Genomic DNA, 26975 nt, shown 5'->3' with positions numbered 1-26975 from the left:
TATTTAATATTGAAAGATAAACTTCCATTGGTTATTGGATTACTTTTTCATTATCATCTAAACCTTTGAACATTTCAAAGAGATCATATTCCATCTCATTAAAGAATTTGGTCTAGAAACATACAATTTTCAGTAACAAAACATGAAACTGTTACGGAGGTAAACGTGACTAAAACAATATATACTCTATAATCGAAAACTCTTAACAGATAACATTATATATGAATTGAAATCGTAATGAAATGATGTTTTATATTTAGCAACCTCAAACACCTTATTATTATTATTATTATTATTACATGATAGAATGCAGAAAGAGTTAACTAAAAACATAATGTGAAAACAAATACATGATGGTGTTATGTCTTCAAAGTTCAAAATCCAAATAGTTGTTTTAGATTGTAGGGAGTTGTGACAGTGTGATTTCCATTCCATATGAAGTCAGCGAAATACTGGCTTGCTCTATCAGTAACATGATTAGAATCGAAGAACAGGTGTTGATTGACATTGTCACATAACTCGTATTCTTTGGTCTCTTTGTTTCCACCACAACTTTGGTCTCCTCTATATGCTCCACCTCCACAACATGCCACATTAGGATCTATGAAACCTTCAATTCATATCAGAAAATACCATATTTTGTAGGATTGTTGAGCATATCAGAAAATATAGCATAGAAATCAGTGACTGAATATTTGAATCCCTTGAGTTGTTTCTCTAGCTCAGAAAGCTTTTTTGAGAGTGCAGTGTTATGTAGTCTTGCTATGGCTGAAAACTCTTCTAAGCATGTGCTTTCATTTTTCAACAAAGCCCTTACAGCAGGTAAACAACCTATTGGACCCACATTAGCAAATCCAAATTTCCTTCCGCCAAGATTATAGATTTCCTGAAATTATGTCATACCAACATTAGGGTTAGGGTTATGGAAAATATAGGTTTAAGTTTATGTTTTTGCAATATTTTAAAAAAGAAAAATGATAAAGGAACATTTCTATGTAATGCACACTCATTTTATATCTCTACATGACATTTGTTTATTTTTTGGACCACAATATACTGGTTAAATTAGTATAAGTATTGGTTAAATTCACCTTTGATCCAATAGGTCAGTTGTAGTGCATCCAAATATACTTCATAAAATTGCCTTATCAAATTCTTATAATGATCATTAACTTGTGAACAATTAATTAAAATTAAAGTTTGTTCTTACTCTTATGACATCTGTGAGGTTTCCAATGACAGTATCTACAAAGCCTTGATGATGAGCAGGAGGAAGCACAGGACTTGAGTTTGGGTCCAAAAGAGAACCATAGTCATTGCCTCCAATGCTAAACAAGTACACAGATTTGGACACAATATCCTCTGCTATTGCTTTTCCCAGTCTCTTACTAAACACATTCTTTAAATCTTTTAAATAGCTTGCCTGAGTTTTCAGGTCTATCACCTACGTACAGGGATTAAGAATCAGACAAGGTTAGATCAGTATAACATTGTTTGTTGACTACCTCACTAAAACAATGGAGTGTGATGAATGTGTAAAATGAAGTCAGACACTCTTTTGTATGACATACATAAGTTTACTCAAATTTTAAGGATTATTAGAATGAAATACATTTTTAGTTCCTAAATTTTACTGCGAAATTGAATTTCGTTCTTGTACTGTAATACAATTTTGTTATTAAACTTTAGAAATGAATGAATGAATATAGTTCTTATCACCAAATTGAATTAAATTTTTTTGATGTGTCGACGTTTTGGAGTGATATTTGAGTTGTTTACACCATTTGACACATCCTATCTGAAACGTTGTTAAACATATAAAATAGATCAAAATTTTTGGATTAACGGACTATATTCATTAATTTTTAAAGTTTGAAAACCAAAATATATCAAAGTTTTAAAAAATAACGAATTCTAATTTTCTGTTCAAATTTAAGGATTATCAACGTATTTAACCCAAATTTTTATACCTATTTGCTAACAAAACAATATCTTTATTATATGTTAGTTTTCATCAGTTCACAAACATATATAATAACGTTTTCTTCCTAATAATGTAATAACGATATTAATTACAAATCCTTGAGAGGTTTCACGCAAAGCACCAGCACCTCCTGAAGCAAAATTGACACCATACCTTGTGTTTGGATGAAGTATTATTCAACAATGCTGAGAAATTAAAATACGTTGTATTTAAATTGTTTGCAATTAAATTCCCTTCATTTTCTACATAACTTGTTTGGATAAAAAAATAAAAATACCTTACATTTCAATTTCTTGTTTGGATAAAATAATTGAATTTCTTGTGAGATAAAATTTCATTTTATCAATATTTATTTTAGGCTTTATTATGTTTTGAGTTCATAGTAAATTTGGAAACAGGTCGGTAGGGTCGTTGGGCCTGCATGACACGTCTGGGTCGTCAGGCCCGCCCGACACCTCTAGGTCGTCTAGCCGCCAAACCCGTGTGGGTCGGGCTCGCCCGTCCTGCTTGGGCCAAACCGGTGAAGAAAAAATATCTCTTTTGTTTAATAATTAACATTATTTTTTTTATCTCATGAGTCTTATATTCATGTTTTATAAATATGAGAGAAAAAATATTGAACTATATATTCTTTCATAACCACCTTTAATTTAGACTTGATTATCATATATTTTTCTTTTAGTAACTCTTAATTTTTTATTTTTTATTAAATTATGATAAATTATATTTTAATTTGGTCTAAAAACATCTCATTATCATCTAAACCTTTGAACATTTCAAAGAGATCATATTCCATCTCATTAAAGAATTTGGTCTAAAAACATTCAATTTTCAGTAACGAAGAAGACTAATCTTACAAACATGAAACAATTATGGAGGTAAACGTGACTAAAACAATATATACTCTGTAATCGAAAACTCTTAACAGATAACATTCAAAGAGATATATATGAATTGAAATCGTAATGAAACGATGTTTTATATTTAGCAACCTCAAACACCTTATTATTATTATTATTATTATTACATGATAGAATGCAGAAAGAGTTAACTAAAAACATAATGTGAAAACAAATACATGATGGTGTTATGTCTTCAAAGTTCAAAATTCAAATAGTTGTTTCAAATTGTAAGGAGTTGTGACAGAGTGATTTCCATTCCATATCAACTCTGCGAAATGCTGGCTAGCTCTATCAGTAACATGATTAGAATCGAAGAACAGATGTTCATTGACGTTGTCACATAACTCGTATTCTTTGGTCCCTTTGTTCCCTCCACAGCTTTGGTCTCCTCTGTATGCTCCACCTCCACAACATCCCACACTAGGATCTTTGAAACCTTCAATTCCCATCAAGACAAAGCCAAAACAATGATTACGACATCCTCGGAAATAAAAATTAACGAAACATGGGTTTTGGAAATACCATATTTTGTTGGATTGTTCAGCACTTCAGAAAGTGCCCCATAGAAATCATTGACTGAATATTTGAATCCCTTGAGCTGTTTCTCTAGCTCAAGAAGCTTCTCTGAAAGTGCAGTGTTGTGTTGTCTTCCGATGGCTGAAAATTCTTCAAGGCATGTGCTTCCATTATTCACCAAAACTCTTATGGCAGGTATACAACCTATTGGACCCACATTAACAAATCCAAATTTCCTTCCACCAACATTATAAATTTCCTAAAATTACATCATATAAATATTAGGGTTAGGATTATGAAAAAGATGGGTCTAATTTGATTTTTCTTCCAATAATTTACAAGATAATCAAACTTTTTGTTCCTCGATTTTGATCCCTTAATTTCCAATTATGTGTAACTATAGATCCTGAATGCAAGTTTTAATCCTTTACGTTTCAATTTGAGTAGATTTATTCAATTTTGCTCAGCAAAATTGTGTTACTGTATATATGCATCAGAGAAAAATGCATGCTACTTATGGCGTTTTGCACAATTGAAAAGACTAGTAGTTGTTGGAACTTGAAGAGAAATCTCATTTCATGGTGATCCAATGTATTTTTAAAATTAAAAGTTGAATAAAGCTAAAGATATAAATTAAATAAAATAATACATATAATTAAAAATGAAGGTACTACAATTGCAGAAAAAATAATAGATATCAAAATTGGAAATTTTATTAAATATAGAAATCAAAATTTTACTATTATACCAAAAAATATATAGCATACATGGAGAAGAGACTAAATAGAATATAAAAAAGGTGATTTCTCAAGAATTAATTCAAGTTAAAGTTTGTTCTTACTTTGATGGCATCTGTGAGGTTTCCAATGACAGAATCAACAAACCCTTGATGATCACCAGGAGGAAACACAGGATCTGAGTCTGGGTTGAGAAGAGTGCCATAGTCATTGGATCCAATGCTAATCAAGTACACTGATTTTGACACAATTTCCTCTGCTACTGCGTTTCCCAGTCTCTCACTGAACACATTCTTTAAATCTTTTAAATAACTTACCTGAGTTTTGAGATCTATCACCTACACAGGGATTAAAAATCAGACAGGTTATATCAGTATAACACTATTTATTAACTATCTAACTAAAAGTACGATGAATTACGTTTCAAGGTTAATTTAGATGCAATAAGTAAATACAAATCTCATCTTACAAGCCAATTTTATAGGATTGAATTAAACTTAAAATTTATTTTTTAACTTACAGAGGTTCCTTCAAATTATATATGGTCCTACAATAATGTTATGGTGATATTAATCTTACAAATCCTTGAGAGGTTTCACGCAGAGCACCAGCACCTCCTGAAGCAAAATTGACACCATAGACGTGTTCAACACGACCCGGATGCAAGTATGGTGGAAGTATTGGCAACTTAGCAAGTTCAGCTAAACAACATAAAATAGTTAATATAAGTTTGAAGCAATTTTCTGCAACAACATGAAGAACACAAGAAAAACTCAACTGAAAGTTAAAGCAGCAGATGAAATAAAATGTGCATACCAACGACATCTGGTATCATGCGTCCATCAGAAAATCTGCCAGAGGGGTATTTGAAGAAAGTTTGACCATAGGGATAATAATTTGCTTGGTAAGAGATGGTGGTGTTGATGTAGTTGTTGTTTCCATTATCAAATAATGAATCTCCAAGTATGAATAGTGCAACATTTTTCTGAGGCAAGCATGTTGTGATGCTGCTATGACAGTAACTGACTTGGATGAAAATTCCCAAAGAAAACACCAACAAACAACTTAAACATCTCATGCTTGTTGCTATTTAGTCCTACACTCTTATGCTTTGCTTCTGATATATATATATATATATATATATATATATATATATATATATATATATATATATATATATATATATATATATATCAGCATCATATAGCAGTATCGTGGTTCGGTGAAATAGACAAGAGAAAATAATGGTCTTATTTCTCGGCTCTGGATCAAAAGACTTTTCTAACTTGTCCCAAGTAAGGATAGACTTTCACAATCTGATCATAAATAATGGTTTTGTCTCATTGTTAGACTTGAATTAAGTTATTCACGTTATGATTAACCCAACTAATTTCCCCTCTGATAATATAGATTTTCCATTGCATATGAATTAAAATTCAAGCATGAAAATCATTAAATAATAATTAATTTAGAGATAAAAATAATTATTCATTATATTAATTAAGTTAGACATTATTTTATAAATTAAAAATTATTAGTATCTAAAATATTTTTTGTTAATAAAAATTTATAATTATTTTGTGAATTATAATCTAAATTAATATCTAATATTAATTATTTTTTAAAATTAATTTTTTTTTTAATATTTTTTTTTAATAGTAAGTTATTTACTCCATTTATACTTAGGGCAAGTTACTCTATTAATACCAAATTTACGAGAGTGGTTGGTTCTTAAAGAAAATGGAGACGATCATGGTATAGACTGTTGTTGATGTTTGTGTAATTGTTGTATTCCTTTTCTTTCTTTGACAAAAAAAAAAAAGTCTATTTGCTAAAAAGTTTCTTTGACAAGAAAAAAAGTGTTTATTTGCTCAAATTTGTTAGTGTAAAAGTGTTGTACACTAATTTATTAAAAAAATATTATTCTTACATGATTCTTTAAGATCATTTATTATAAAATAGACAAATATGTTATGTATAATTATAAATTTGATTATACTAAAAAAGTATTAATTTATTTAACAAGACCTTCCGCATAAATAAAAGTTTAAAATAAAAGTTTTATGTAACTTAATCCTTTAGAAGAAAAATGATACTTTGTTACCTTGCTCTAAGAGGACTTTTCTTCCAATGACTAATACTTTTTACTTGTTATAATTTGAATTTAAAACCTTTTCTAGAAAGCCGACAATTAGTAGGAAACAGCAGAGGGAAAAATGATATGACATATAAAGAAAATTATCAAATGGAGCAATTTATACGCATAAATTATTGTATAAAACATTCACCAAGGATTATTAATTAGCTCAATTAAAAGAACTGCATATAAACTAATAGCATATTTATAGAATTCTAAACAGAAAGAGATGATAAATGGATATGAAAAGAGCAAGAATACAGTACAAAATATTTATCAAATAGTAATTAAATTTAAAAATAAAAAATAATTAATCATTATATTATTAAGTTAGATACTATTTTATACATTAAAAATTATTGATATTTGAAATATTTTTTATTATTAATTATATTTGATTCGAGAGTTAGAGTCTAAATTTAAACGATGAGTCTAACACTTTGACGAGTGATTTAGAAGTTAATTTCTCTAAGAAATAAGGAATGGAATCTAACGAGAACTACAACGCGGACAAGTGGGATTCAACTAGAGATATCAAAATAGATTTTAACTCGTGAGCCAATCCGGCTCATCACGGATTCATGTTGAGTTGAGTTGAGAAAAATTCAATTTTTTTAAAAGTTTGTTGAACTCAACCCTGCTCAATTAACCCACGGGTTAAACGGGTTCAAGTCGAGTTGAGGGTGGGTTGACCCACTTAACCCATCAACATTTTTTTACAACTTTTTTTTTAATTTTTTTTAATAATTATTTACTACTTCTAATTATATAGGTTCACAATTTCATATTTTTAAATATTAGAATGTTGCTCAATAATATTTGAATAGTTTGAATGTGGGTTGGTGAGCCAACCCACTTAACCCACCAACTCATGGTGGGTTGAGCCGGGTTACAAAATTTTTGGCTCACCATAAAGTAAGTCGGGTTGGGTTTACTCATTTTCAACCTAGCTCATGGTGAGCCAACCCGTGTGAGCCGGGTTGGCTCACTTTGACATGTCTATTCAACTTTGGTCAATCAATTTTCAAAAGCAACTTCGTTTTAGTCTTGAGCTTCAATAGAATCAAAGGCCTTACATATAATTACTTGAGATGAGTGTTTTCCGCCATTGGAACTCAATCCAATTGTTTATGGTTTCCTGAAACTGTATAAACCTATATGAAAAATATTTTCACAAAAGAATTTGGTAATTGTGTAAAAAACCTTTGCTTTCTTGTATTGTTTCAAAAACTAAAATGGAAATATTCACTACTTACAAGCAGTCAAAAACATAGGAGAAGAATTAGAAAGATCATAAAGGATAGTCTATAGAAAATAGAGAACAATATTTATTCCATTTCTTTCTCTCATTTTCCATTAAAAACTTCATTAGTCCTTCAATTGTAGAAGCAAACACTACAAGAAAAATGTTTATTACTTACAGCAAAAATCCGTATGTAATCCAAAAAAATCCGTAAAAAAATACTATTTTACCTACGGACAAAAATTCATAGATAAAATGATCGTAACAAACATTACATACAAATCTATCCGTAGGTAATTACATACAAATTTTTTCGTAGGTAATTATATACAGATTCTTCTATAGGTTTACCTACAGATAAATCCATATGTAATTATTTACGGATAAAAATTCGTATATAATTTCTACGGAAGAATTCGTATATAACAATATACGAATCACGTGAAAGCAATTTACTTGGATATTTTTATACATACTACAACAGAGAATTTATTTGATATTGTTTAACAATTGTCAAACCTAGAAAGTAGATACTAAATCAGGTTTCTATGGCCATTAAGCAAATAATGTCAACATGCAATATTCACCAACAACTTGTGCCTAATAAACTTTGATGCCACTTGTTCTTCGTTATTGTGGACTCTTACTTGTTCCTTGGTTCCACTATGTGTCTTTCTTATGGGTATTACATCCTTCATGAAGTAGCAATGTGCATCAAATTCACAAGAATGTTATTATCACTAGTTAATTTTGACCCACTAAATAGATTTTTGGTAATTTTTGGCACATATAACACATCATGTAAATCAAATGAGTTTAGCTTGGATGAACCGAAGGCAACAATATTTAATTGTTCACCACTTCCAACTATTAAGACTTCTTACCATGATGTTTTGTCAAAGACTTGGTCTTTCATAGTTTGGTGTGTCATGATTGTTTGCACCCAAAGTACCAATCATAATCTTGAATGGAATAAGGCTAGGAAGGTATATTGTGCTCCTTGTTTATCTGCAAATATATGTCAAAGTCATTGAATTTGTTTCATTCATGACTCTAGCCTTAATTTTATAACTGCAAGTAATGGAACGAAAACGTGTTACAAAAATGGGAATGAAAATGAAAATGTAAATTTAAATTTAAATGAAAATGAAATTAGCATATATTTCATAATGAATATATTTCTATGTATTATAAATAAACTTGAATGGTGCAGCATTTCAAAACAATTTCTCAAATTTTATGTTAAGAAAATATTAATATTCTTTTAAATTTTATTGATTTGAATTATCTATTTTACTCTTAATGAAAAATCATTTTTATATATACCATTATATACTATAATTAAAATATAAAATATAAAATATTGTTAATAATAGAAAACAATTTTTATGTATATCATTATATTACTATAACTAAAATATTACTAAGAATTTTCCAAGTTTAAGTTAAGAAAGTCTTAATATGCTTTTAAAATTTAAGTTTAATTAGTCGATTGGTATCCACTTTCCTTTAGAAATTTTAATTTGGAACCTGTTTTTAAAATAGTTTCAATTTCGTCCCAACTTTTGAAAAAGTATTTCAATTAGGTCCCTTTCAGAAAAAAAAAATATTAACATCGTTAACGGCGTGATATGTGTTAGCCTCTGTTTTTTTTTTTCACGTGTCAGATCCTTGGTGTGACATGTGGCATTGTTAGTGCCACGTGGCAAGGTACTATCATGTGTCAGTGTCCCTGCCAAGTGTCATTGTCTTGATTTCAATTTAGTCCCCATATATATTTGTTCCAATTTAGTCCTCCCTCTATTTGTTTCAATTTAATCTGAATATTTTTTTTTAAATAGAGAAATATTGTATCTCTTTTAAGACAAAATTTATTATTTATATAAATTTTATATTGATATTTGTTATTAAAAAATGACTTACAAAATTATGTATTGATATTTATATTAAATTTTAGTGGTAAAAGTCATGAATAACAAAACATGGATTAACATCATGTGCCACTGACAATGTCATGTGTCACACCAAGGATCTGACACGTGGCTAATTTTTTAAAAAAAAAATTAAAAATTAAAAAAAAAACATAGGCTGACACTTGACACGTTGTTAATGGTGTTAATAATTTTGTTATAAAAGGGACCTAATTGAAATTATTTTTCAAAAATTGAGACGAAATTGAAACTTTTTTAAAAGCGGATACCAAACTGAAACTTCAGAAAAAAATAATACTAATTAAACCTAAAATTTATTGTAAAGCATAAAAATGTTATTGAATAACATATTTGTTTTTATTGTTGAATATTTTAAGAAAAAATTGAAGAGCGGCCAGAAACTGTCACGTGTTCAAGATGTTCTCAAAAAGTTCCCTCTCTATTTTTATAGTATGTAGATGTAAATATAGATAGATATAAATATAGATATAAATGTTATTTGTACATATACGAAGATCATCTTGAAACATTTATGACGCCATTTCGATTATGGTAATCACGACAGAACATTTATGACATTAACTTACACCAAGTTTTAATTTAAGTAACCAATTAAATTTCTAACAAAAATAGAAAAGTAAAAAAAAAAAAAGTAATACTGGTTATGTTATAAGTAAATTAGCTGCACACAAAATGAAGTCGACCTAATAAGAAAAATTAAATTGTAGAGAAGGAAGAAAGAAATCCAAATGCATGAAATATGGATGAAGATTTGGAAATTTCCTTTGAGAAACATAAACGGAACCAACATTATGTAAACTTTTTCTTAAATCATCGCATCTATATTATATATACTTCTTAATATCAACATATTTGTTTGATAAATTGTAATTTTTGCAATTTGTCCCGTATTTATATGATAATAATTAACAACCCTCCAAGAAAGGTTATGTTTTGAATAAAGGTAATTTTAAAAATTCTATTAATCATAACAATAAATTAAAAACTTACATGGCCAACTATCTTATCATAATATTAATTATATATGTAACTAAAATCATTGTTATTTGTAAAACCCACATGTTAAAATTCTCATTCATATGAACTTTCCATATCTCTAGTTACTAAAAATGATCTTGAAAAACATATTTAAACTTCAGAAGAATGAAAGTAATAAGGAAAAAAAAAACACATTTTACTTTCATTTTCAACTAGAAGGATAGTGGAAGGGCTAAGGTGATTTCACTCCATTTTAATGAATGTTGATTAATGTTTCATTTTCATCAAGAGGGCCAAATTTTCTCTTTGTTGTTTTTCTTTTCTTTTTCAATGATAATGATAATCTTGCAACAAAACTAATGATGGTGTGAATGTGATAAAACTCTTCTCCAAAACTTGTGGTTAAAAGCAATTGACTCTTATCAGTTCTTGATGTGCCTGAGTGCTTGTGCTTGAAGGTTTTGGTTCTCCTCCAAGAGCCTGTCATATTCAAGTAGCAGATCTGCAGCTTGCTTTTGGAGGGAACTAACATGAGCTTCAGCAGTCTCAATTCTTTTCTCCTTCTCTTCACATTCCACCTTTGTCTTCTTCAAACTTTCTGAAAGACCAGAAATTTTTTCCTTAAGTTGAATTATCTCCTTCGAAGCTTTCTCTTCCTTTTCCTTCAGCTCAACTTTCTCTTTCTCAATGCTTTCCACTTCTTCTTTAGAAGCTCCTGCATTGCTCCTTAACTTGTTTAGCTTTTGGAGATAATGATGCACACGATCAATTATGAAGCCTAGGAATAATGTAAAACCTGCAAGATCAAATCAACTCCATTAAGGCAAGATCAAATCTACTTTCATTGTAGCAAACATGCAAGGATTGATAGCAAAAATGAACTACAAACAACTAATACTATAAAACAAGAACATTCCCAGATGGTAATTTAAGGTGAGCTAGAATTTCCAAATTGGTAAAAACAAGCAAGATGAACAATATATCAGTACAAGGATCTGCAAACATGTTTTAAGATTTTGGGTTGATGACAGTGTCTTGTTACTTATATGAATTTCAATCTAGATTCTCTGCTAGGTTTTTTGATATTGTTCTCTGCTTAGTTAAAAATATAGTGATGTGTTGGTATATTAAAATTCTTTTTAATATATTTTAAAACATCAAAATCAATGTCCATAAGTATATTTTCAAAGCACAGCAGTAGTTGAACAACACGTAAAAACTCAATAGAGAATTCAAATTCTACGAATTTATAACCCATTAGTGTCAAATTTTCCTGGAGTCACTCCGCCAAAAACCTACAAATAGCGTTACTTATGAAATCTAATATCACCAACAAAGTGTTGTATTTTGATGTTATTTTGCACTTTCAATAACGGAAAACCCTCTCTGTGCCTATCAGCTTTGAAAACACAACACTAGAAGGAAAAATATTAGTGATATGGGAGCAAATATGAGCAATGTAATGAGAATAAATGTGAAGTTCAGTTTTCATGCAGCTACAGATGGAAACACTCCACTTTTAGAAGATGGAATTTAGAAACAAAGATTAAGGACAATTAAGACTTTTGAGAAACAGAAATCAATTCCTCATGAAAATAGTTCATTCTCAAAGGCTTAACTAAGTTCTGGTTAGATTTCTGCAGTAATAAACATATTTTTCACACAGAAGTGGAAAAAATCTAAGCAGATACAACATAGCATTCTGCATTTGTTGTTTCTCTTCAGTAAGACATGACAGCAGACATGTTTATCACTCCCACAACCACCCTAAATATAACACCAGGTCCACAACTGAAAAAACCACCCTGTTGATGACCACAACCACATCAGAAACCAGATAGAACTTATACTTTCACTACCTTTAGTACAGCAAAAACTACTTTCATTTCTACAAAATCACACAAACAACCATAATAACACACTCTACAGCACCACAGATACAACAGACTATACTAACCTCTTCAAGACTATTACCATTTATGATGCTTGGATTCATGTCAGTTCCGTACCAATTTGCCAATTTATTGGCACATCTCACTTCTGACTTCATTGATACATCTTATTTTATTAGTATTACTTCTGCTAAAGCTATTATTACTATTGAAAGGCTATGCCTGTTGTAGAAAAGAACAGAACATAAAATAAGTGAAGAGGGAAACAACATTAATATGTGGCCAAGGCCAAGAAAATTGTGGTGAGAAAAAAATTAGTATTAAAGCTTATCAATAAAGCAAGTGTTCTAAACTATCACCACTTATTTCTTTTCATTGTGTTTTTGTTCACTAAGTTTGTGTTCTCGTGTGTAGGGTTCAAGTAATCCCACTTAGTGATCATGTGGGAAAGGGTGGGTTAATCTATACATATAATATGTTTGCACTAGTTTAATCTTTCATGAGTATTAATCTGGTAAACAAGAGAATCAAAAATTCAACATTCAGAGACATTAATCGTGTGGACACTACTTAAGATCCCTCTCGACACTACTTAAGAGAAGGATAACATGAACAAAACAATGTACATCTTCTTTTAGGCAATCTTTGGACAATATCAAAAGAACAATTAGAATACCAAGGAATTTAATACAAGGGGAATTCAATATTTCAATTAAAGCAATCTAGTTCCTTTCGTGTGTTATATATGTAACTGATGAGATTTGGATCCGACAAGTCCCTCAATTCTCAATTTCACCTCAACTCTCAACTTTCAGACAGGACCAAATACCACTTCCAACCCAAAACCTATCTTAAGGCACCAGGTTTTGTGAGTCTTTATACTTATATATTCCTCAACTCACTCATTTCCATTCAATGTGGGATTTCCAACTCCACACTTGAATTCATAGTACTCTAATGGGTATCAATGTAACATACTATTAAAGTAACTATAGCAGTCTCCACATTCTCATTTTTAACAGCAAGCAACCCATGCCATGAGTTCAAATTCTTATCCAGCATCTTATCAGAAACCTTTCTGCCCTATCAATATACCCATTCCAGGCATAACTACACAACATTCCAGTTTACTAGACAAAATCCTTCTCAGGCACATGAACTTTGCTGAGTTTCAATTCTCACAACCTTTCCTGAAAAAAAAAAAAAAAAGAATAAAACTCATTCCAAAATACAATTTCTCTCCAATGTTTCCTGAAACAGATCCCTCTCAAGATTGAGAACTCTGCCCTACAGTACTTGCCTACCTGATATCATGCCATGGCACATTATGAATCTTTGACAACTAACTCAAAACAGAGTCAAAGGTCAAAGAGAGTCAAGTCACACAAAGCCTTACACAGATTGAAGCTCTGCATTGGATCAATCAAGTGGCTCAGTCAACAGCAGCAAAAGGAGGAACAAGTAGCATAACAATTTTGAAATTCCACACAATAGAGCTGAACTTAAAATTCCTTGTTTTTTAAGAAAAAACAGAGACCATTAAATCCTTTGATATTTGCCAATTCTTTCGACTGTTATAATTTATCCAAAATAAAGTAGTTCACGATAAGGCACAACACAAAGCATTTTACATATCTTAAAAATGATACCTTCTAAACATACTTTATCTAAATATAACCTCAGTACTGATAAACATGATTTCCTTAAATGATAAAAAATAACACAAATGAACCTCAGATCTGCAACACGTTCAAACAATTTTTTTCAAAAGGGGCAACTTAAATTTCCGGAGAACAATCAAAACAAAATGATGAGACCAAAATGGGATCAAATACCAAACAACAATTATTTAAAGACTGCAAATATAAGGCACCCTTCTTCACCTGAACCCCTAAACCTAAGATCTGTCAAACAAAACATTCACAGCAGCAACACTGCATTGCCACATTTTCCTGCAAAATCAATATTTTCACTCGTAGCCGCATAACAAACAGTGACTACATCTCTGCTTATTTAGAGAGAGAGAGAGAGAATGAAGTGACCCAGAAGAAAGGTGTTTGAGCATACCCATGAGTGAAGCCTCCAGCAAGTGGGTCCTCCACAGAACTTGATCCATGGGTGACATAGTACCAAGCTTGGCACCTTTGTTCTGGATCTTAACAATGCTCATAAGACTTGAGAAGAGAATCACGGACATGGTGCCAGCAATGGTCTTCACTGTAGCAGGACCCTTCCCCATTTTTATCTGATCCAGCGTCTTAATAACAAGATCTCTCAATGGCCCAATCTTCACCAACAAAAGAAATGCCATAGCACCCTCCACAAAAAGCACCAAGAACAACAACTGAATCATCCTTTTTGCCCCCCACAAAATAACAGATACCCACTTCAACTACAATTACCAAAATCCTTTTTTTTTTTCAAGAAAAAACGAATGAAAGCTACCCCCACAAACACACACTCATTCTTTCAACAAGCAAAGTATCTAAACTACTAGTCAAAATCAATAGAAGAAAACAAACCCTTCTCACACGAACTCATACCCATTTGTCATTTTTGGTGAAACTGGAAAATGAACAAAACTCCAGATGAATATGCAACAAAAAATTAATAAAACTAAAAAAATTAATGTTGGAAATTACAGGTAGAGGGAAAGCTTAAAGCTTTTCTTTGCAGAACATGAACATTTCTCCGCTAAAGGTGATTAGTGTGAAGCAATCAATTTATTTAGCATAAAAGAGATATACTATTCTAAAGGAAGCTCGTTAAACCTTTTTTTTTTTCAGGTATAGGACTTGCAAGTGGGGTGCATTTGCTTTTACTTCACTAAAATGAATTTGAAACGTTAAGATATATTCACTTTTCTATAGTGCATCTTTTTAAGAAAGTTGAATTTTGATCCTATAAAATATTAATTGAAGACTTCATTATTTAAGTTTTTTTTTTTAAATTAAGTAATTTTAGCTAACTGTTAACAACAATATTTAAGATGCTCGTCAAAACAATATGTATTAAACTTACTTATGAAATCTATTATCAATATCTTACATCAATAAACAATTGACATTATTATTACTTATCTACGACATTCTCTATAAACAATTATACAATTTATTAACATTGAAAAAGTTACATAATTTTGAAAACAAAAAAAAAATCTGTAAATTAAATTATATAGAAACTAAAATTATACATTTACAAAATTTGAGGTCGAAAATCGATTCAAGTGTATTTTATAATATTAAAAGTACATCAAAACTACTTTTGTAATTAAATTATAGTGGGAAATATAGAAACGTTAAATATATATAACCTTTTGGCGTAAAAGGTGGTGGTATGTTGGTCTTTTGAGACATTGCCAAAAGTCAAGAAATGGTACATACTTTAGGTTCTTGTCTTGTTGGTAACTTCAACTTCGAGGTTCGTCCTACATAAGTGAGGTACTTTTTTTAGTTTAATTACGATTTTATCTATTCAAGGTGGACATTTTTTATAATTAAAAGTTCGATATAATTATTATCATAATAAAATTATTATCAAATTATAATATGTATAAGCATTTTTTTTATTGATTATTATAATTATACACGAAAAATATTTTCAATTTTTTAACATAATTCTTCTCAGTGTTTTTTTAGATTATAAAAATTAAAAAATTAATAATTATTCTAACTTCAAATTTATTGAGATAATGTTTCGATCACTCTTTTTAGTATTATTTGATCGGGAATCTAAAGTTCTTTTAGTGTTTCTTTATCAAAAAAAATTCTTTTACAAACAAAATTGTATTGAATTTTTGAGTTTTAAAATGAACAATATTTAATTTACCATAATAACATTATCTCGATGTACTATAGGTTGAAGTAATAATGAAAAGAAAAATATGATTAAAAAAGAGGTAAGTATATAATAAGAAAAAATTATATATTTTTTTTACACTACAATTTCCTTTGTAATTATGAAATTTATTTTTTCAACTTTAATCCTTGTTATTTTGTTTCATTTTTGTAAAATATTTTGTTTCTTTCTTTATTGTTATTGTAATGTGTTAAAAAGATTAATTAATTAAAATTAATAAATGAGTATAATAATATAATACAAATAAAAGAGAGAGAAAATAGAAAAGTGAAAATAAAAGAGAGAGAAAATAGAAAAGTGTAAACGGGAAGACCTTCCACCTCATGTTCTTTTTTTTTCTCCTCTCACTCTTCCTTCTATTCTCAAATTCATCTATTATCTCCCTCTATTTCAAAATTTAATTACACCACGATGAAACTAAGTTAAAGAGTGTTTTGGAATGATCAAATTTTAAAAAGAGTATGTTTCTATTTACTATATAAAAGCATCATTCTTCCATATTTATTTTGTTTTAGTCATCAATTTTAGTGGGGTCAGGTGAGAGAAGTAATCATTTCATCTTGATTTACCATATATTGAATTTTGTCTTGTTTGGAGAACTCATTCTAGGTCCCTAGTTGTGAGTAGCAATATTTCTTGAGTTGAGGAAGCTTAGCTTTGAGGAAAAGCTATTTTAAGGTGATGAAAGCTAATTATTTTTATAAGTTCCAATTCTTGATATGCCTTGTGATCTATGGGTTGGTTGGATTGAAATAATTCTTATTCCTTTTGTGTTCTATTAATGCTAATGAATTGTTGTACATGTATTTTATGTGTGTGATCCTTGTGTCTAGAATGGTAATGATGATAAGGATGTGGGATATATATGTGATATTGAATTATGTATGTGTAAGTGATTGTTCAGTTGAATGAGTTGTTATGTTAATAAAAGGAACTAGTTATCATAGTTTGATGGCTAAGTATTGACTATCTAGGATGAGTTGCTTTAAAATTGAAGTTTGTTGTGTGCCTAAGAAATACATGAAATTGTTAGTATTGGTATAAACTATGTGGTCTGTTGTATGGTAGTGAAATTGTAGCCCTATTTGTGAGGTTGGTTATGTCGACTAAGGAAGGAATTTGGTTTGAAATTATCTTGGTTGAATTGGTCTAAATTTATGATGATTAGTTTGTGGAAAATTGTAGTAATTATGAATTTGTTGTATAATGAGTGAATCTACCTTATGATGTATCAAATTGGTAAATTGAGGCTTTTTGAGCTTAATTTGAGAAAAAAAAACTAATATGTATTTGATACAAGAAAACAATAAATTTGTTGAGAGAGAATCAATTGGCCAATCTGATTTGCATAGGTAACTTTTTGGTTTCTTAATTAGTGTTGGGCAGTTCCTTAATATCGTTGGATAAGTTTGGGATGGCTAGAAGAGATGCCATGACGGAAATATGAGATTTTTTTGAGGTTTATTATGTTGATTAAATACAATAGGGTTTTCAATGATTGAGAATAGAGAAACATGGAAAGGAAGGATGATAAATGTTGTGAATTGCATGAGTTATGATAAGAGATTTTTATGGAAGCTTTTCATGACTTGATGAGAATGTATATGATGAGAAACTTATGGCGATGGTGTATGCTAGGTTGAATAGAGCCTATGCTTGAATGCTGAAAATCAATTAGATTACGTGGTATGAATTTATTATGATTGTGTGAATTGTATGAATATGGTCATTTCTAAGAAAAAATGTCATGTTGGATAGTGCAATGTATACATTGGTGTACAGATTCTTGTGTAAAGTCATATTGACTCTACTAAACTCACAAACTCACATATAGAATGAGATTTAGGTGGTAAGAGACGAAGGAGGTTGTAAGACACTGAAAAGTTAAATAAATAAATAAATATTTATTTAATATAAATGCGGGTAATAGGATCTTTATAGTAATTAATGTGGGGAGTTATGACAAGGAATAGTACTAGCTCAAGTGGTTGAGTACTTGATTGTGTTGAGAGTAGCTTCCTTTTAGTTCGATTTCCTTTTTCTATGGATTGGAAGGTTTAGAAATCCTAGTCGTCATTAACGTCCTCTTAATACCTATTTTCGTTTTTTTTATTAATCTAATTAATTTGGGGATGAAAAGGGAAGGTAGAGGGGAGGTTTTAGTGAGCTAACAAAGGGACTGAGTTTAGGCTTGAAAGGAGTGAGTTTTGTGCACCAAAGAGAGAGCATTGAGGGCTAGGAAGAACTTTTGGAGTGGGAAGCAAGAGCTAAGGCGAACTTGGGCTAGGAAGACCTCTAGGAGTTGCAAAGGAAGCAAGGAATCCAGGGTAGGGGAGCTGCAACCCATGTCTAATTTCAATTGTGTAATTGTATGATGTATGGTTGTGTTTTTCTTTTGTTTGTTTGTTTTGGATTTTTCATGTTTCTGAAATTTTTTTCAAAAACCGCTTGACGGCATTGAAAGTTCGCCAGGCGACACAAGCCTTATGCACTATTTATGGATTTTTGGTGATGAACCGCTTGGTGGTGTTGAAGGCCCGCCAAGCAACACATCAAGAATAACCTACTTTTCTAGATTTAGGCACGAACCGACTAGCAGCAACGAATGCCCGCCAGGCGACTCATATGGATTTGGCTTGATTTTGGTTTTTGTGCGTTCTGGAGTGATTCTGAACTGGTGGATGCTGTAAATTTATGAATCTTGTTGTGTTTTGAGGTATTGGATGAATAATTATGTGCATGAACATTATTGTTAGTTAAGGTTTGGGAAGGAGTTGGGAAATGATTTTCTAAGAGGTAATTGTTGTATGAATTGCAATGAGAAGTTGTGTTGGAGTTTAAATTGATTTTATGTACAATTAAAGTCATAATTGATTGCTGGTCTGTGAAAATGGACAAAGGGAATGAGTTTGGAGATTTTAAGGTTTTCGTAGGTGTAGGGAAATTATGGGTTTTACCCAGAATTGGATACACCGCCTGGTGGCACATTGCTTGTTGTCAGGCGCCAACTTAATGAAAATGGTATTGTGTGGTTGTGATGTGCAGTTGCGGGTTTGGGGTCTAATAGGTGGTTACCTTAATTTAGGTGGGGAAAATGAGACAATAGGTAAAGCTTGAAATGGTGGTAGGTTAATACATGGAAGCTGATGGTTATTGATGTTAAACTTGATTTTAGTATAAGGTTTTGGGAAGAATGAAATGTTGTAGCTATTGTTTGGAGATAAGTTTAATGTGGCATGAATTAGGAGTATGGTTAGGTTCTGTGTAAGTTTCCAGGAGCTTGGATTTTCCTTTTGGGTTGGTCACATGTGGAGAGTTGTTTCATTGGTGAACACTTGTGTATCCATATTGTGAATTGGATGTTGGTAAGTTCTATTTGGTATAAGACTTGGTTTGGGGGATATCATGGATGAATTGACTATTGTTTTAGAGTCTTTTGGAGTAGAATTGGCTTGTGGTTAAATTCAAGGGTGGCATGTGTAAGATCCGAGAAATTTAAATAATTAAATAAATAAATATTTAATAAATGTGGGTAATAGGAGTCTTTATGGCATTTAATGCGAACTATTATGATGTAGAAAAGTACTAGCTTAAATGGTTGAGAGTACTTGGTTGTTGTGAGAGAGGACTTGAATGTTATTTTAAATTATGCATTATTTTAAGGATATGTTTGAATGTGATTAGTGATAATGTAATTCTAAAATTATAGGAATTATCATGAAACATGAATTGGTTGAGTTGGGTGTGCATTGACTTTGTAATTGAATGGTTGTGGGTTTAAACCTTGCCAAGAATGAAATTAACTTTCTTTTTGCCAAAATTTTATTTGGCATGGAGATGAAAAGGCAAAGGAACCCTAGCTACTAAGAGAGGCAGCCTAATGGGTTGAGACACATTTTGTTAATGGTTATTGAATAACCATTAAGCCAATTTTAATTAATTTTCGTTTTAGTAGTAAAGGGTGATTAAGGGAGACATTAACTTTGAGAGAGAAGGGAAGTAGAGGGAGAATTAGGACGACATTTTCGTGGAGCTGAAGGGAGAGGTTTCAGAGACATCAAAACGTGTTTTTGGAAGAGTGGAAGTTGAGAATTTTGGTAGAGGAGAGGAAAGTTCTTTGACTTCTTGAAAGAAATGTTTGAGAAGACCATTTGGGAGCAAGGATTCCAGGTTAAGGGAGTTAAACTCATTTTTCTGAGTTGTATTGTTAATTTGTATGAAAGTTATATTCAATTGGATGTTTATAACTTGTTCATGTCATGAAATTCGCGTTTCTAGAAAATTTTCAGAAACCGCCTAGCAGGTCATTCATAGCCGCCAGACAACTCATGCATTTGGAGTGATTTCTGGGTTCCTGTAGGGGGAACCGCCTAGCGGCACATCCTTGGCCGCTAGGTGACACATGCTTGTCACCCAATTTTCTAGGTTTTTGATGAACTGCCTGGCAGTGACTTTTGGTTCGATTTTAATGTTTTGGATGTGTGGGGATGATTCTAATCGGGAAAAAAAGGTTGTTCTCACTGTGTGAAAAATGATTAATTGTTGTATTTCATTGAATCATACGTGGTTGGGGTTAAATTGGAAGAGAACTTCATGGACGTCGTGTTAGGGTTGGTGAAAGTGGGAATTCAGAGATGGACTAAATTGAATGTGTAATATTAATGGAATTTCGTTGATTAAAAGTTTTAAGGGATGAATTGTGATCCTAAATCTTTGAGTGGTGAGTATTGAGTCAAAATTGAAGGAAATTGGGATGGTTTGGGCTGGTTGAGGTTCGCAGGCGTAAGGGAAGAGCTGTTGGATTCATGGAACTGCAAGAACTTCCTGGCGGCACCCAATTGGCCGCCAGGCACCATACCAAAGATGTGAGAGGTGCTCTGATTCACGAAAAACATTTTTCGTATTTTTGTGGAACAGGAATCGCCCGACGCTGGCTTTGTACCGCCAAGCGCAAGGTTCCTAATTGCTGGGCGTTAGGCGCCACCAATTTTTCTGATTTGCGCAATTTTTGTAAAACTGCATTTCTCGGTTTATTAACTGTAAGACCCGGGAAAATTATTAATTAATTAATAAATGTGAGTAGAAAGAGCCTTTATGGCATTAATTGTTGGTTAATGTGATGTGGAAAAGTACTAGCTCAAGTGGTTGAGAGTACTTTGATTGTGTTAGAGAACTTGGGTTCGAGTTCTAAGTATGCCAATTATGTGTTGTTGTTTTATTATTAATTTTAATAATATGTATTAGTATGGAATTGATGATGTGAACTATTTTTTATTAGAAGGTATAACCAAATGTGAATTGGCATAGTGGTTGTGCTTTGGCCTTATGAGTGGAAGGTCACGAGTTCAAACCTTGGTGGGCAAAGAATAAGCTTTATTTTTGCTAACTATTAGTTGTGGTATGAAGGTGAAGGGGTAAAGAAAACCTAGCAGAAGGGTAACCATTAGGTGCTGAAACCGGATAAAGTCGGGAACCTTTTGAATCAAAGTAGTGCCGAGTACTTCGACTACAGGGGGAGGGAAGCTTCGTAGACAGCTTCGCGTCCTCGCCGCTTCTTTCTGGCGACTAGCTTCTCAAGTGGGTGGCTTGGTAAGCAAGCAACCTTCAGCATAGGTAAAATCCCCCTCAATAATAGGCCGGAATGGTGGGGAAGGAGGCCCCCCTACTTCAATGGAAAGGGGGGAATCGCCGTTTAACAGCCGCTTTTTTCATTAACCTACCTTGAGACACTTATAAAAGGCGAAATTGCAGAGAGAATAGGGTTTCTGCAATTTGATTATTTTGCCTATAGAGATGAGAACGAAATTTTAGAGAGTGAGAGGGGAATTTGAGTGTTGAGAGGCTAATTAGGAGAAGGTCTGAAGCAAAACCGTGGTGAGCAAAGGAACATCAACTTTCTTCCCAACTTTAATCCAATAATCCAGGTTAGGGGTGCTGAATTATGTTCAATTTATATGGGTTGTAGTTTTGCGCTTTACTCTCAATTGGGATTTTATGTGTTGTGGTTTTTGGTATAAAGTATATTGCAAATGAGAATTTGGAAGAGAATGTGGGTGTCAAGTCTTTTGGGAATGAAATAAGCAATGTGATGAGGGTTTCAGGTACTGTTATTGACTCATGGTTATTCTTATGCGTTTTGGGGATTTAAACTTGTGTAAAATGTGTTTTAGAGTTTGATTGATGGTACATATTGAATGAAACCTGAAGGTATTGTAAATTGGTATTGGTTTTGTGTTTCTGGTGCGTTAGCAGTGGCGAAACTCTGCAAGTTTTGCCCAAGCGACCCCTTCTAGCCTAGGCGAGAGTTGCAAGGTCTTGTGTTAGGTGCGGGTTCGCCTATCTCGCCTAGGCGACCCAATATTAGAGTTGAGCGACCTGCTTCTCGCTCAGGCGAGAGACGCTCACCTAAGCGAGGTTGTGATGAAGTTGCGCATGTTGAGCGTGACTTCTCGTCCAGGTGAGGAGTTTATGGATTTTGAGTGAATCAGGGTCTCGCACAGGCGAGATGACCTCGCCTAAGCGATGTGTCGTGGTCATCTATGGTGTTTTGCTTGTATTTTAGCCCAGACGAGATGGAAATGGGTGTTTGGGCGAGAGACGATCTCGCCTAGGCGAGAGGATCTCGCCTAAGCGAGATAACTTGCTGTTGTTGCTGATTTAAACTCGCTCGGGCGAGGTGGATTAGCTTAAGCGAGGCTGAGGGTCTAGCTTGGGCGAGAGGTCCCTAGCTTAAGCGAGTTTATGCGAGTTTCTATGTTTCTATGTGCTTGTGAGTGTGTTTTGGCTGCTTATACCAAGTTTAGGTTGTATATGCATGTGGTGTGATGTTTGGGCTTGAAGGACTAAGTCCAATAGGGGTCTGGGATGTGCTTGGTGGTTGGACACATGATGGGCATGGAACTGGTTGAGTTCTCGTTGGCTACTAATGGGCGATGAGTCCTTAGTATGGTGATTGCATGTGTCGGGCGCACGATGGGCAAGGAATTGTTATGTTCCCATCGGCTACTATTGGGCGAGGAGTCCATAGTATGGTGATTGCGTGCGTGTCAGGGTCCAAGTGTGAGACTTGGATGTTTTACTACAGACGAGGAGTCTGTAGGGCAGGACTATGACCGGGATAGGCTCATAGGGTTGGACCACGAATGAGTTAGTTTCGTGGGAGCACAGGAAAGTCCCAAGACCTAGTTCATGCATATGACTCATGAAGGACTATGAGGTCATGGTTGGGTGATTTGGAAATTATGAATTTAGTTATGTTATTTTGGGTTGGGAAACATATTTATATCCATGTTTTGTTTATATATGTTGTGCATAGCTCACCCTTTCTGTGTGTGTGTGGCGATGATCGAATTACTTGTTATCCGGGAGCAGATAATGTGACAGGTGGGCCAGGAGATGGTTAGACTCGGAGCGAGGGCTAGCATGGGATACTTTGTAGATACATATGTTATATGTTTATTATTTTATCTTTGAGAATATTATGTAAACCTGGCAGGAGCCATTGACTTTTATTTCAGTTTTATGAATTATAGACTCCTGGTTTTTATGACTTTATATATATTAAAGTTTTAAAATTTCCGTGTTTTGGGAAATAGTTCATATTAAATGCGACACTTATTGTATTTCGAATTTTATTTATTAAATATCAGTAATATTCCTTAGGGATGTTACAATTGGTATCAGAGCAAAAGTTTTGAAAATATTTTAAAATATTTTGGGGCTAGTGGGGAGTGAGCTTATCGATGTGGTTGTTTGTGGTATGTTGTGTGTTAAATATGAAAAAGTGTGTGGTTTTGTTGACTAAGCGACTGATTTTTAACAGTTGTAATGTGGAGTATCCAGGCTATGGCTGCTAATAGGAGGAGGAGGAGTAGTGGTGCTGACGACATCGCTGAGGCGATTCACCGGATGGTGGATGCGATGCAGCCACCCGTAGCAGCGCAGCCTAGGACGGCGATTGCACCAGTCAGGGTGCCGATAGTGGAGGATTTCTTGCGCCACAAGCCAGCGGAGTTCACTGACAAGGCCTCCCCCGATGAAACGGATGCATGGCTCCGCAAGTGTGAGAAAATCTTCAAAGTGGAGGATTTCTTGCGCCACAAGCCAGCGGAGTTCACTGACAAGGCCTCCCCCGATGAAGCGGATGCATGGCTCCGTAAGTGTGAGAAAATCTTCAAAGTGATGAACTGCGAAGATGAACAGAAACTGTTGTTCGCTGCGTACTTGCTGAATAGGGATGTTGAATACTGGTGGGCAGGCATGCAACAACCGATGGAGAATAGTGAAGAGCCAGTGTCTTGGGCCAACTTTAGGGTTCATTTCCTAGAGAAGTATTTTCCAGATACGGCGAGACAGGACAAAGAGGCTGAATTCCTAGCATTACAGCAGGGAGACATGACAGTGCAGGAGTATGTGAATAGATTCGAGCATTTGGCGAGATATTCCTCACAGAACATCACGAAAGAGTGGAAGTGTTTAAAGTTTGAGCGAGGTCTCAGACTTGAGCTGAAGAGGGTGGTAACCCCTCTGAGAGAGAGGAGATTTCCCATCTTGGTGGAGCGGGCCAAGAGTGCTGAGAACCTTGAGAAGGGCCCTGGTCCTATTGTGAGCCAACATCAAAAGAATGTTGCGGAGGCCAGGCAGATGAAAAAGACGTACAGTCGGCCACATACATCTCAGGGTCCCACTTGCTACCAATGTGGCGGACCCCACCTGAAGAGGAATTGTCCACAGTTGGCAGGTGGAGTAGGAGGGTCAGGCGACCGTCGCAAGTGTTTTATATGCGACAAACCTGGACACTTCGCCAACAATTGCCCAGAGAAGAAAAGTCTTAGCACGAAGAAACCAACCGCATCGCCAGCAGAGCGAGCTAGGGCAGCGGGCAGAGTCTTTGCCCTGACCACCACTGAGGCTACACAATCGGGTAATCTCATCCTTGAACATTGTGTATTGTTGGTAAATTAGTATTGGTGTTGTTTGATTCTGGGGCAACCCATTCTTTTGTTTCTAATGCGTGTGTGGGGAGATTGAATTTGGTGACACGCGATTTGGGATGTGAGTTGCTTGTTTCAACTCCCTCCTCAGGTCAAGTGGCTACCAGTTCAGTCTGCGTTGGGTGTTCTATGGAAGTGGCAGGTCGCAGATTCAAGGTGAACTTGGTGTGCTTTCCTTTGGAGGGATTGGACGTAATCTTGGGGATGGACTGATTGTCTAACAATCACGTCATAATTGATTGTGGACGGCGCAGTTTGGTATTCCCAGAACATGAAGGATTGGAGCTAATCTCGGCTTAGAGGGCAATAAACGAAGTAGAAGCCGGAGCCACCTACTTTATGATAGTGGCTCATGCAAAGAAGAATAGTACCGCCGAGAAGATCAGTGTGATTCTAGTCGTGGAGGAGTATGCCGACGTATTTCCAGATGAAATACCCGAGTATGGGATGTGGATTTCTCCATTGATCTCATCCCTGGAGCTGGCCCAGTATCCATAGCGCCCTATAGAATGGCACTAGCGGAGTTGGCTGAGTTGAAGAAGCAAATTGAAGATTTGCTTGAGAAGAAGTTCATCAGGCCAAGCGCGTCACCCTAGGGAGCACCAGTACTCCTAGTAAAGAAGAAGGACGGCAGTTCAAGGTTATGTGTGGATTACCGTCAGTTGAATAAGCTGACCATAAAGAATAAGTATCCGCTGCCGAGGATAGATGATTTGTTGGATCAACTAAGGGGAGCCGCAGTGTTCTCTAAGATTGACTTGAGGTCTGGATACCATCAGATCTTAGTCAAACTGGAGGATGTGCAGAAGACGATGTTCAGGTCACGATACGGCCATTACGAATATGTAGTGATGTCGTTCGGGGTGACAAATGCTCCTGCTATTTTCCTAGACTACATGAACAGGATATTTCGACCATACCTGGATCAGTTTGTTGTCGTGTTCATTGACGACATACTGATATACTCGGAGAGTCGGGATGTACATGCAGATCATCTGAGAGTGGTGCTGGGAATTCTCAGAGAGCATAAACTGTATGGGAAGCTGTCAAAGTGTGAGTTTTGGCTGGATGAGGTACAGTTCTTGGGGCATGTAATCTCAGCCCAAGGTATAGCGGTGGATCAAGCGAAGATTGAAACAGTGGTGAAGTGGGAAAGGCCACAGACTGTGACTGAGGTGAGGAGTTTCTTGGGCCTGGCAAGTTATTACAGGCGGTTTGTGGAGGGGTTCTCCAAGATGGTGAGTCCCTTGACTCAACTCACTAGAAAGGACCAGCCTTTCTCTTAGACAGACGAGTGTGAGGTCTGTTTTGAGAATATGAAGAAGAGATTGACCACTGCACCCATATTAGCTATTCCTGACACCGCCAAGACGTTTGAGGTATACTGTGATACTTCATACTAAGGTCTAGGTTGTGTGTTAATGCAGGAGAAACGGCCTATTGCCTGTGCATCTCGTCAGCTGAAGGTGCATGAGAAAAACTATCCTACACACGATTTAGAATTGGCGGCGGTGGTTTTTGCTCTCAAAACATGGAGGCACTACTTGTATGGGGCATAGTTTCAGGTATTCAGTGATCACAAGAGTTTGAAATACTTGTTTGATCAGAAAGAATTGAATATTAGACAGAGGCGCTGGATGGAATACATGAAGGACTACGACTTTGAGCTGTTATACCATCCTGGTAAGGCTAATGTTATAGCAAACGCTCTGAGCAGGAAGAAATCTCATGTGTCGGCCATGATGATTAAGGAGTTGGAGTTGATCGAGAAGCTGCGAGATAT

General features: G+C 34.0%; 4 protein-coding genes across 4 annotated transcripts; 1 reads left to right on the top strand and 3 right to left on the bottom strand.

The window, feature by feature from the left end:
• Positions 1 to 374: 374 nt before the first annotated feature.
• Positions 375 to 2780, bottom strand: LOC146882064 (GDSL esterase/lipase 5-like). Its single transcript, XM_085667258.1, has 5 exons — positions 2731 to 2780; positions 2077 to 2137; positions 1211 to 1444; positions 634 to 886; positions 375 to 601 (listed from the first exon to the last, which is right to left on the bottom strand). The coding sequence occupies exons 1-5, from the start codon at positions 2778 to 2780 to the stop codon at positions 375 to 377; spliced, it is 825 nt and encodes a 274-aa protein (XP_085523384.1).
• A 180-nt stretch (positions 2781 to 2960) lies between these two features.
• Positions 2961 to 5234, bottom strand: LOC114166033 (GDSL esterase/lipase 1-like). Its single transcript, XM_028050687.2, has 5 exons — positions 4956 to 5234; positions 4719 to 4840; positions 4244 to 4477; positions 3409 to 3661; positions 2961 to 3322 (listed from the first exon to the last, which is right to left on the bottom strand). Exons 1-5 carry the CDS (start codon positions 5215 to 5217, stop codon positions 3087 to 3089), a joined length of 1107 nt encoding a protein of 368 aa, XP_027906488.2. The 5' UTR covers positions 5218 to 5234; the 3' UTR covers positions 2961 to 3086.
• A 5439-nt stretch (positions 5235 to 10673) lies between these two features.
• On the bottom strand, positions 10674 to 15138 carry LOC114165966 (uncharacterized). The gene is made up of 2 exons (XM_028050611.2): positions 14409 to 15138; positions 10674 to 11245 (listed from the first exon to the last, which is right to left on the bottom strand). The coding sequence occupies exons 1-2, from the start codon at positions 14692 to 14694 to the stop codon at positions 10872 to 10874; spliced, it is 660 nt and encodes a 219-aa protein (XP_027906412.1). The 5' UTR covers positions 14695 to 15138; the 3' UTR covers positions 10674 to 10871.
• Positions 15139 to 24044: 8906 nt separating this feature from the next.
• LOC146882063 (uncharacterized) lies at positions 24045 to 25690 on the top strand. Its single transcript, XM_085667257.1, has 3 exons — positions 24045 to 25122; positions 25164 to 25348; positions 25493 to 25690. The coding sequence occupies exons 1-3, from the start codon at positions 24045 to 24047 to the stop codon at positions 25688 to 25690; spliced, it is 1461 nt and encodes a 486-aa protein (XP_085523383.1).
• Positions 25691 to 26975: the final 1285 nt, after the last annotated feature.

This window comes from Vigna unguiculata, chromosome 10 (genome assembly GCF_037176805.1).
Source record: "Vigna unguiculata cultivar grain cowpea cultivar isolate G323 ecotype 2 chromosome 10, ASM3717680v1, whole genome shotgun sequence".
NCBI classification, from domain to species: Eukaryota; Viridiplantae; Streptophyta; class Magnoliopsida; order Fabales; family Fabaceae; genus Vigna; species Vigna unguiculata.
The sequence above is the reverse complement of the archived record's forward strand: the minus strand, read 5'-3'. Positions and strand labels throughout refer to the sequence as shown.

What these genes read in the sequence shown, in the direction of transcription:
- LOC114165966 (XM_028050611.2), bottom strand. Translation starts at nt 14,694, where the DNA reads ATGATTCAGTTGTTGTTCTTGGTGCTTTTTGTGGAGGGTGCTATGGCA. An exon ending in GCTGGAGGCTTCACTCATGG is followed by an intron (nt 11,246 to 14,408) that starts GTATGCTCAAAC and finishes TTGATCTTGCAG; the next exon opens with GTTTTACATTATTCCTAGGC.
- LOC114166033 (XM_028050687.2), bottom strand. Translation starts at nt 5,217, where the DNA reads ATGAGATGTTTAAGTTGTTTGTTGGTGTTTTCTTTGGGAATTTTCATC. An exon ending in CATGATACCAGATGTCGTTG is followed by an intron (nt 4,841 to 4,955) that starts GTATGCACATTT and finishes TATGTTGTTTAG; the next exon opens with CTGAACTTGCTAAGTTGCCA. An exon ending in GTGAAACCTCTCAAGGATTT is followed by an intron (nt 4,478 to 4,718) that starts GTAAGATTAATA and finishes ATCCCTGTGTAG; the next exon opens with GTGATAGATCTCAAAACTCA.
- LOC146882063 (XM_085667257.1), top strand. Translation starts at nt 24,045, where the DNA reads ATGGCTGCTAATAGGAGGAGGAGGAGTAGTGGTGCTGACGACATCGCT. An exon ending in CACTGAGGCTACACAATCGG is followed by an intron (nt 25,123 to 25,163) that starts GTAATCTCATCC and finishes TTGGTAAATTAG; the next exon opens with TATTGGTGTTGTTTGATTCT. An exon ending in TGGCAGGTCGCAGATTCAAG is followed by an intron (nt 25,349 to 25,492) that starts GTGAACTTGGTG and finishes ATCTCGGCTTAG; the next exon opens with AGGGCAATAAACGAAGTAGA.
- LOC146882064 (XM_085667258.1), bottom strand. Translation starts at nt 2,780, where the DNA reads ATGGAATATGATCTCTTTGAAATGTTCAAAGGTTTAGATGATAATGAG. An exon ending in GGTTTAGATGATAATGAGAT is followed by an intron (nt 2,138 to 2,730) that starts GTTTTTAGACCA and finishes TCCAAACACAAG; the next exon opens with GTATGGTGTCAATTTTGCTT. An exon ending in ACCTCACAGATGTCATAAGA is followed by an intron (nt 887 to 1,210) that starts GTAAGAACAAAC and finishes ACATAATTTCAG; the next exon opens with GAAATCTATAATCTTGGCGG.